Source organism: Seriola dumerili, unplaced genomic scaffold (assembly GCF_002260705.1).
Source record: "Seriola dumerili isolate Sdu_G_001 unplaced genomic scaffold, Sdu_1.0 BDQW01000874.1, whole genome shotgun sequence".
Lineage (NCBI taxonomy): Eukaryota > Metazoa > Chordata > Actinopteri > Carangiformes > Carangidae > Seriola > Seriola dumerili.
In genome coordinates this window covers 87,336-98,435 of record NW_019175129.1, presented here as the reverse complement: position 1 = coordinate 98,435, position 11,100 = coordinate 87,336, and the positions used below count along the sequence as shown (strand labels likewise).

The 11,100-nt window shown below is 40.6% G+C and overlaps 1 protein-coding gene across 1 annotated transcript; it reads left to right on the top strand.

Moving 5' to 3' along the window:
- Window positions 1–2,253: 2,253 nt before the first annotated feature.
- On the top strand, window positions 2,254–10,250 carry skor2 (SKI family transcriptional corepressor 2). The gene is made up of 8 exons (XM_022766603.1): window positions 2,254–3,356; window positions 3,732–4,239; window positions 4,884–4,947; window positions 5,748–5,825; window positions 8,267–8,332; window positions 8,551–8,649; window positions 8,881–8,948; window positions 10,194–10,250. The coding sequence occupies exons 1-8, from the start codon at window positions 2,254–2,256 to the stop codon at window positions 10,248–10,250; spliced, it is 2,043 nt and encodes a 680-aa protein (XP_022622324.1).
- Window positions 10,251–11,100: the final 850 nt, after the last annotated feature.

The following is an 11,100-nucleotide window of genomic DNA, read 5'->3' as shown; positions in this document are numbered from 1 at the left end:
GAGAGACGGATCAGGACGGCGCGTGGTGTCTCTGAAAAGCGAATAAAGCCGGCGCGAGCGTCGCAGTTTACTCACATCTCACGAGCAGGCTCACTCGTCAGCTGGAGAAAGAAGCTGGTGCCTATTCCATGTTTGCCGGATATAATTCAGTTACATCTGGTCGTTCACGTGATAAAAATGAGTTTTTTAAAACTGTGTAGGACAAATCGATTTCTCTCTTGACGGGTTTTTTTTTTGTTTTTGACGCATTTGGGATTATTCCCGGGAGTCAGAGGTAAGGACTGCTCGACCATTTCAGCTGTACGCTAAAGTTGACTAAAATGTTTGTAAAAATATACCTGCTTAATGAAAACTGCACGTGTTAACATGAGCGATTTGGCAAAAAACAGGTACGATTTGAAGAAGAAAATGCTTGAAAATATGTGTGTGAATTTTTCACATTCCGTTGCATCTCTGACCCTAATTTAAAATTACTAGACTGTATTATTAGGCTTTTATCAGTTGTATTATTCATTTTATTATTAGTATATCCATTCGTATTATTATTAACGCATTTTTGTTAAACAGATCGTTTAGTCTACCTGAAATTGTTCCATAAATAAGTTACAGGACGCTTGACTAAATGAGAAGCGCAGTACTTCATTGAAGGCCTATAGGCTACCGTTACATATTGCCTTGAATTAAACTTGGGTTGAACAAAATTCTTAAATTTGCCTAAAAGTTCAACTAACAGACTATTTGAATCTAAACTATGAACTCTGCGTTTGGGCGTTGGGCTAATTGCTTAATTAGTTTATTGGCTCCTTCATAGGTCGTTGCTCAGCCCACACAATTCGACACCACATTAGTCCATATTTTGCGCCGATAATTTGTTTCAAGTACATTCGGAAAGACATCTTTTCGTTTTTTTTCATTATGTGGCCTGTTTAATACCATGTTGTTCCGTATTGTTATTATAATAGCGTTTCCTCGAATATATTGTGTACATAAATAAAAGTAATAAATATATTAGTAATTTATTTGTTGAAACAAACATTTCCTGAAAATTAGCTGGGGAAAAAACTGAAAGCAATTTCTCTCTTTTTTCGGTGGTACACGTGATGCACAAAAAAGGGTTTAGTTATGCTGTATGTAAAATGAGAATTTCTAAAATATAAATTTCAGAATTTGCCAACTTTATGAAAAACTAAAACGAATATCCAAGTAATATAACTTATTCACCACTAAGCAGATGTTTACAATAAAGTTAAAAATTGTGCTTTGTGTTGCAAAAAACATTGCAGAATAATTTGTTGAAATAATATAACATGGTCAATTTTGCTTTCACCCAATGTTATATATGCTTTCTCACTAAATTTTCTGCTTTTTTCTTGATGATGCTACTTAGAATAGAAGAAGAATAGAATAGAATCTAAATAGATATGCACAGAGAGACTTTAAAAAAAGACTAGACTGTGGTCTCTGGACATGTTGAACTTTACGCATTAAGTTGTGCCTTGTTAGCTGGATAAGACTGTACATCTATTGTAACAAATATTTTAGAAGAGTATGTTATTGTCCTCTTTCATGGTTTGTTCCTTTAACAGCTGCTTTTGAAAACACAGACAGGGAAACACATTACTTTAGAGCTATGAATGGGGATCTATATTCTGAAATACAGAGACTATAATTTTTGGGAAAACAAATGAACTTACTGATCTTCAAGATTTAATAATTTGAAAATACAGGAATAAATGCAGAAAGTGACATATAAATGCAGTATTTGCATTTGCTGTGAACCAAGCACCTCACTTAACTAGTCTTTAATTTTCAAACAATGTCATAGTTATTTAAAACATTTCTGTGCACTCAATAATTTTGTAAGAGCAGTTCAGATGACAGCAATCCCATTTTGAAGCCGAAGTCAAAGCTCATTTTTAAAATTTATATTGATGTTAAATTATTTCCAAATTGAGTGAGTTTTTTAATACATAGAAAATAAAAGCATTGTGGTGCTTGGCTGTAAACTGGGAGTTCAGTTCATTTAATTTAGATACATCTAATTTAAAATAATCATGTATTTTCAATGTGCACAATTTTTCCTACACATTTTGTTTATATCGTTTTTGATAGTATAAGCGCATTAAAAGGATTTATCAGCTATTTCATTTTATATATAATATATAGAGAAAAGACAAGTTATTTATTTTCTTTCTTTCTTTCTTTCTTTCTTTCTTTTTTTCACTTAGGTCCTTCTACAGTTTTTCTCCAAGTATGGATAAAACCCATCTTTCAAGCTCTAATGACATCATTATGACGAGCTCAACTGGCTACCAGCAGGAACCCATGACTCCACCCAGACCCACCCACATCCACTCCTCATCCTCTTCTATGTCCTCACCCTCTCCCTCTTCTTCCTCCTCACCCCTCAAGCCCAACCAGGTTGGCCAGGTCATCCTGTACGGCGTTCCCATTGTATCACTGGTCATCGATAACAATGAGAGACTTTGCCTGGCGCAGATTTCCAACACACTCCTGAAGAACTACAGTTATAATGAGATTCATAATCGTCGCGTGGCACTGGGCATCACCTGTGTCCAGTGCACTCCGGTTCAGTTGGAGATCCTCCGTCGGGCTGGTGCCATGCCCATCTCGTCACGCCGCTGTGGCATGATCACCAAGCGTGAAGCAGAGCGCCTGTGCAAGTCCTTCCTGGGAGAGAACTCGCCGCCGAAACTGCCCGATAACTTTGCCTTCGATGTGACACACGAGTGCGCCTGGGGTTGCCGTGGTAACTTCATACCGGCACGCTACAACAGCTCCAGAGCCAAATGCATCAAGTGCTCCTTCTGCAATATGTACTTCTCCCCAAATAAGTTCATTTTCCATTCCCATCGCACACCAGACGCCAAGTACACCCAACCTGATGCTGCCAACTTTAACTCCTGGCGACGGCATCTCAAACTCACTGATAAACACCCACCTGATGAGTTAGTTTACGCGTGGGAAGACGTCAAAGCTATGTTCAATGGAGGGAGCCGGAAGAGAGCACTGCCCTCTTCAGCCCAGTGTCCCTCCATGGGGCCCATGAAGACTCTCCCAGGTTCGGTGGTGCCTCACATGATGGGACCTGACCTGGGCGCTCAGAAAAGAGCCCGCTTTGAAGACGAGGATGACCTGGATGGAGGTAGTCTGTCTCCTCGTAAAACACCACGTAGCTACCCTGTCATCCCCGTCCCAAGCAAAGGCTTCGGCATGCTGCAAAAGTTCCCTCCAACATCACTCTTCCCCTCACCTTACCCCTTCCCAGCATTTGGCCTCTGCCAGCAGAAAAAAGAGGACAGTGATGTTTCAGCTGGGCAGAAAGGAGCAGGGTTGTCTGGTCTTTTATGGCCTGGCCGCAAAGACACGTTTTATCCACCTTTCTGCATGTTTTGGCCACCAAGAGCAGCGGGAGGAATCCCTGTCCCCACCTATCTCCAGCCCCAGCCCAGTGCCCTCACCTCCCTGGCAGACAACCCTTCTCTCAGACAGGCCTTTCTGGATCTCTCAGACCCCAGTGAGCCTGGAGCTGTAGCTGGCAATGGAAATGGTGTCAGTGCAACCATGGCCTCTGGCAATGGGACCACCACTCCAAGATCTGGGCTGTTTGACCCAGACTGCACCACGACAACCCCTGACCTTCGCCCTGTGACATCAGAGGGCTGGCTCAAACTCCTGGACACCCCGACCCTCCAAACCAGGAAGCCAAGCTATGGCTCGGCCTTCCGCCCCGTCATCAAGGATGCAGAGAGCCTCGCCAAACTCCACAGCAATGGTGGAGGAGTCACTGGGGCAACGGATGAGGACTTTGGGGTCGTGGTCGCCGGGTCAGACCGCCACCAGAGGCTATCACCCACCAGCAGCTGTAGTTATGGCAGTGAAAGTGGAGGCGACGGAGAAGCAGAGGGAGCGGAGAGCGAGGAGGAGGGGGAGGTGGATGTGGAGTCATCGAAGCAGGAGGACGAGGAGGAGGAAGGGAGTTTCACAAGCAGGCCGCCACAGACTCAAACCAACCTGTACTTCCCTGCACTGAGCGACAGTGCCGGAGAGGAGAGGGGGAAGGAGAGAGGGAGTGGCGTATCGTACCCCAGCACCTCCCCTCCCTCCTCCTCGGACCCCATCCAGCAGGAGTCCCCCAGCCTGCCTGCTTCCCCTCCAGCCAGCCTGCCTCTCTCCAGCTCCAACCCACCTCACCGAGAGGACCCAGCTTACAAAAACGTAAATATCCCTCTAGGCCACTTTAGCTAATTATTATTTAAATGGTGCTGCAGTCAGGCAGTGATGTGATCTGCATAAGCAGATTGATAGGCTGGTTTCTCCCTGTAGAAATTGAAACAGTCACCCCACTCTGATCCCGGCTAATAGGCCCAGGCGTGGATTGTTTAATAGCCACGGTGTGTTTGTTCTCCCTCTGTCACCTCAGCCTGTTAGGGCAACTCTAATCTTTAACCTGTCGACTCCCACATTAACCAGGCCTCTGAGAGAGGAGCAGGAGGAGAAGGAGGAGGAGGGAGCGACACACAGATTTATGAGGAGCATTTTAAACTAGAACAAGTTAAATCATTCATAGAGTTACATACTGCAAATACATCTCACTGATTTCAGAGACGCAGAGCGGAAAAAAAGACTTAACCATATACTGAAATTTAGATCATTTCAAATGCATACAACCATTGGCTGATAAAAAGCAGAGCAACACTGAAGGAAAAATTTATTTGTACATGAAAAAGGAAAACGAAAAATAACCATCATATCAAATAATCAAAAAAATACAGGCATTACTCTGCCTTATTGTTATGTAACTGAACTGTATGATGCATAACCGATATATGAAATGCTAACTGACTATATGTGATTTCCAGATTCACAAAAACAGAGACGAAGGGCTACCCGCGTACGCAACCAAAGACAACTCCAGCATTTCTGGTGAGCACAGACATTTTAATCTATTGTTTTTAAAGCTTTCCTCTCTTTGTCTTTTCTAATGTAGAGTTTTAAAATTTAAGGAATTATATGAAAGGAAATTATTCTGAGCATTATAGTGTTGATTGCATTAAAAGTGTAATTATGTCTATCAGTTTCATGCAATTCATCCTTTTCAACTGCTAAATAGTGTTTGCGCAAAAAGTTCAAATATATTACACACTCTCTTTGTTTCATCAAGCATTTGCAAAACTAAACTACAGATTGTCTTTCATATATATAATCTACAAAAAGCACTTTGCTCGCTCTACTGTCTGCGTGGGTTTCTTGACACTACGTCTTTCACCCTGCAGTTGTTTTACAACGTCTCGGTTTCATCAAATGTTTGATAAGGTTTTTACAGTTTCATCAAATAGCATTACACAATCTATTTCAGCAAACTGTTACACACTATCTGTTTCATCAGACATCTGAGTCGGTTGTATTATAGCATCTTTGTTTCATTTATTGTCTGAGTGAGTGGTTTTATAGTGTCTCTGTGTCCCTGCAAGGCTCATATTCCTGTGACGTTTCATTTGCTCCTCTCATCTCCCACTCTGACCCTTTTGCTGAAGAAAATGTCTTCTGTGTGTTTTGTAGCGGTGTGCTCACATACACATACGCGTGGCCATATGGCCCATATACGCAACGGAGACACACACCATGCGCACACTTAGTTATCTCCATGTGTCCGGATAACCAGCTCAACCAATGGGCCTTACTGAATCTCTCGTCCTGTCTGTGTCTCTGTCTCTCTCTCTCAGATGAAAACAAAGAGCAGAATAGTTTCTTTGCACCGGAGAGTGAGACGTCAGCAGCAGACTACTGGAGGGAGAGCTCAGGTACATATACTCACTTATGTTTTTCTTTTTCTTTTTTTTTTTGGAAGTGGTTGCAGAAAAGCTGTGGTCAGATGGAAAACAACAAATACATAAATGCAGACAAGACAGCAAAATGTAAAAATGGCAGGTTAGGTACTATCTGAAGAGAATTATTAGGATGAAAAGGTTAACTTAATTTCTGCATGTGGTTTCACTCCTCAGTAATTTGAATCTCATATCACAGATTAACTGAGGTCTTAATAAAACTGCAGATTAAATCCTGATATAACATATACATTAGGAAATTAAATAAAAACACCTCTCAAACATGAACACATGCAAAAGTGACTTTTTACTGTAAATGGAAGTTAGCAAATTAGAATTACGATCTCTAAAAAACTTATCTACAGAATAGGAATATATATTTATTTGCAGTCTGACATTTAAAAATAAATATCAATATTGAATAATAATAAAGGTAAATAAAAAAATCTGCATTAATGGCATCAAAAGCTACAATTCTCCTTCCCTTTTTTAATGTAGCACAATGTGTAGATGAATTTCCATATTTAAAACAAACAAAACTCAGTTCTCTAAGTTCTCAGATGAAAAAAAAATATGATTTTTTTTAATGCAAAAATTACAGTGACATTTCTTCTTATTGCAAAAAATGAGACTCAATACTTAAAGCAGTGAGGGAAGGCTCCACAGTCTTCAGCCTCATCCACCTCAGTCTCCTCCTCCTATCAGACGGTGAGTTAAGGGATTCATAATAATACACAGAGAGATGAAACAGCAGTGGAAAGCTGCTCCTGCCGCCACTCTGCCACAGCTGCTCTCTTTAGCAGCATTGTCACCAGGGCTGTTACTCTTAGGGGGGCCGTTATAGTTCAACAAGAAAACATCAGCTCAGAGATAAGCAGCCGCGTTGGCAATCTCCATCCTAGACCCATATCGCTGCCGACATAATTGCCTTTTTTTTTCCCTTCCTCAGCGCAAAAAACCCCTTCCCGTTTGAAAAAGATCACAGCTTATTGCCTTTTTATATCTGTCAGGAAGACATTAAAAGTGCTTTATGACATCTGTGCCAACATTTATATCTACCCCCCACTCCCTCAACCCCTACACACACACACACACACCGTAATGATCCCTGCGCATAATGTATAATGTATTTCGAAAAATTACACGAAACAAATTAAATGAGACCACCTTTCCCCTGATTGCCAAACGTCTCCCTGGGCGGTGGGAAGCTCTACGTGATTAGAAGGCCTGATTCCTCCGAGTCCCACCACCCCCCCTCCACTGTCTTTAAACTCTCCCTCTGTTTCTAGGGAGAAAAAATAATCTAATTTTCCATTTATGTAATGCAAACCGCCTTGGCTTTGACTATTCACGGTTAATTGACTGTCAAACGAGGTTGTTATCCTCAGGCACTGTCTGCAAATTTGCTTGTCAAATGAGACAGAGAGAGGAGAGGAGAGGAAAGGAGAGAGGAGAGGAGGAGAGAGGAGAGCTCTCTCTGCTCTAAATGAGGGAGAGAGAGAAGCATAGGGAGGCTTAAGGAGCCAAGATATGAAATGACTGGAGGAGAATATACACATCGAGGATGCTGGATTGCTTCATTTAAGGCGTTCAATGCCTCATTGTCACAACTCAGACGTTAGCACAAACACATAGATAGGCGCAAAACAATGCAGACACTTTTCAAACTGGTACATCTGAAAACAGCATGTGATGGAGATGTTTGTGTAAAAAGGAAAACGGAAACTGTGAAGTTTTATAAGCAACAAGTAGATCTACACAGACAAAATACAGATCACATGAAGTACTGTATAAATTTGATAATACTCTTATACACAAATTTACTGTGGTACAACAATTCATCTGCCCAAAAAATACAGTCGCTGACATTTTAATGCAACAGTTTGAGAGCACAGTAACCTGCAGGCTTTGCGTTTTTTTAAGTAAAATTGGTGGAATGTCCAGTTAAATTTTTTTTACTTATCAGCTCAGACCTTCACTTCAGCTTTCAATTACTCCAATATCAGTGTCCTGGTGCTAGTGTTTTTCCTCTTTTCTTAATAAGAAGCTTTTTGATGACTGCAAGAAGAGACTGAATTTGCCAGGGAGTAAATGCAGTAAAATTCTCCATTACCACAAACTTACACTGACACCCAGAGGCCAAGGAGTGAATTACATTGCTTCACTGAAGACGGAGAGAGCATTAGGAAATAGAGCAGGGTTCAGAATGTTCATGTAAAAATACATGGAGGATACATTGAGAGAAGACTGGTGGGGAATCAGTCCATAACACTAAATATGTTCATGTGACGCAGATATGATTTACAAATGAAATATATTGTCTGGTGTTGTGGAAGGGTTGAACGAAACGACTCCTGGTGCCAAATGTAACCGATATACTGTAACTACCTCTGACTGAGACCGCTCCATGTTTTCAGGTGATCAAAGCCAAAGAGCTGCTTCTCCTGTCCCACTGAAGAAGGATGTTGAAAACATGGAGAAAGGTAAAGACTGTTCATTTCACTAACTCTCGCTCTGCTGTACTAAAAAACTAAAAAAACGTAAGCCCAATCCTTATTGCTTAGTATTGCACAGAGGAATCATTGCATACACACCGCCCCAAGAGTCAGAAATATTTGACTGCAGGTAGCAAGTAATCCCCTGGTCTTTCTTTCCTTCCTTCATCTCACTTTCTTTCTTCTGCTCTGTCCTGCTCCTGCAGAGGAGCTTCAGAAGGTTCTGCTGGAGCAGATCGACTTCAGGAGGAGACTGGAGCAAGAGTTTCACGCTCTGAAGGGCACTTCACCATTTCCTGTCTTCCGTAAGTCTTTTTTTTTCTCCTCACCGCTCTTTTCTTTTTCTCACTCTGAAGGGCAACGTCTCCTTCTCTGTCTTTTCCACTTTCTCCTCAGTACCTGTCTGTCTTTTCTTCCTTTACTTTTCTTTTCCCCTATTGCTTCTGTCCTTTATCCTTCATCAGCTGAGTGACTTGATCAGTTATTTAAATGATAATGCTGCTCAAGCTAATCATAGATTTTTACACTAATTTCAGATAATTTTCAAGACCAGATGAAACGAGAGCTCGCCTACAGAGAGGAGATGGTCCAACAGTTACAGATGGTAAGACGACTAATGATACAATCAGTGCTGAATACTGATAGAAAATAAATATCATTTCTACGCCTTTAAATGACAAATAAAACATCCTTTTATAGATACATGAATTTAAAAAAAACCTCACTGATTGCTTTGAAAAACAGTCTTGGTAATGATTTTTATAATGATAAGACTAATTATGAAGCACTACTCAAGAAAATATAGTTTCACAGTTCAAACAAGTAAAGACAAAATCCAAATGGTTCAGGAAATGTGACAATAATAACTCAATTAACACTACAACTACGGTAGATTGTAGACATAAATAAGAAATCCTGAGCCAAGTCTTAAAGCTAAAACAGAAATTAAATGAAAAGGAAGAGAAGGCATCAATGGGAGTGAAACTGGGCACTTGTGCTGTTGCTTATTTGTCCATCAAAAGGCAGAGGCAGTCATCTAGTTTGTCTTTCATGGGTGAGAAGTTCCTCTGCAGACGTCTGAGCGTTTCCGTCCGCATCAATCACCAGAGCAGCTGGCAGACGTGCTGACAGACGGTGTTTGTCTTTGCTTTCTGACACAAGTGTACACGCGCACATGATCGCAAACCCTGCACGTACACCGAGACGCACACAAGAGCGCACTGCACTCATGTAGCCACAAAGTCACGCGACTGAACATGCTTTCAAACTCATTTACAAGCATGTGCGTGCGCACATACACGTGCACACATAAAATGTTCAAAATTGACAAATGTGTCTAGAAGAAGCAGATGGATCTGTCTGAGCGTAATGACACATTAATTTCACACAGACTTTAAAATGAACTCCAACAAAAAATTTTGATTTATGTTGCTGCGGCATATTTTAAAATTTGGACTGACTTATTTTCAAGTATAATTGTGATGAAATCTTAATCATGTTTCACTTCTTTCTTTTCAAAAATAGATAAATGTGTTTTTGAGACTTTGAGTTTCTGAGACAAAAGAATGTATTAACCTTCACATAATCCATTATTTTAAGACTAAATGCAGAAATAATTGTCAATGTTGAACCATTTTAACTGATATTTATTACTGGAATCTTTGGTAAAAATCAGAGCTTACACACCAGGAACACATCGAGGGCTGTGACCAATCATTTTTTAATAATATATATATATATATATATATAAATATATATGTATATTTACTGCAGTATTTAAAGGTGTTTTTCAAAGTCCTGTCTTTTCGGGATTAATCTAACTTTTGCCTCTAACTTCTGTTTCTTTCAGATTCCTTACGCAAACATCCTCAGAAAAGAAAAGATCAGCTCACATCTCAACAAGTAGCTAAAAGGTGACTATTTTTTTTATTAATTTAATAATGCAGCTTTTCATCATTTAACAGTTCACAGCCAGACCAGGGGGAAAACATAAAATACAGTATCTGCACATTAGCTTTATTTTCTTTTACTTCAGTTGGTGATTTATAGATGAAATTCAATCACTTTTTACTGAGTAACATACTTGACAAGTAGTTATCCTGGCTCAGCGAAGGCCAGCCATCTGAAAGCTACAGTATAAAGCATTCACAGTGCTTTTCACAAGTTAACCCTCAACACCAGTCTCTGGACACATTGTAACAGACGATACTGTAACTATTAAATCCTATTAATCTCTGAAACTCTCTGCAAACCAGACCATGATACCAATGTTCGATTTTAATTTATTTAACGTCTTTACAGGTGGAGTCAAGAAAATCTCATCGAACAGGAAGAAGCTGCTTGGATTTCTGTGAATATTCCAAGAATAAAAAAACAGCTCACAGGAAAACTGACAGAGAAATATAGGAGAGATTATTATTAGTATTTGGCTGCTTCTTCAGCACCACCTCTGTTAATAGCCCTGCACTTAAACTCTCAATGACTCATTTGGACCAGTTCATACTGCCATGGGGTAGCCGCTGGCAAGATTCATCCCTGTTTCCTTGGTCACATTTATTTCACAGACTGACTGAACTGAGCGGAAGACGAACTGGTGACATCAGGAGACTCCTGCTCTTTTCCTCATTGCTGCACTGGCAGTCAGACTCAAAGCTTTACCCAACCAGGACCAAAGCAACCACAGCCTTTCTTGCCCTTTGTGGACTCTAAAACTTTTCTAGGGCTGTTGAAAACCACCAGGAAGGCAGTTGTAGACT

What these genes read in the sequence shown, in the direction of transcription:
- skor2 (XM_022766603.1), top strand. Translation starts at nt 2,254, where the DNA reads ATGGATAAAACCCATCTTTCAAGCTCTAATGACATCATTATGACGAGC. An exon ending in GGGCAGAAAGGAGCAGGGTT is followed by an intron (nt 3,357 to 3,731) that starts GTCTGGTCTTTT and finishes CAGGAAGCCAAG; the next exon opens with CTATGGCTCGGCCTTCCGCC. An exon ending in TGGTCCAACAGTTACAGATG is followed by an intron (nt 8,949 to 10,193) that starts GTAAGACGACTA and finishes TGTTTCTTTCAG; the next exon opens with ATTCCTTACGCAAACATCCT.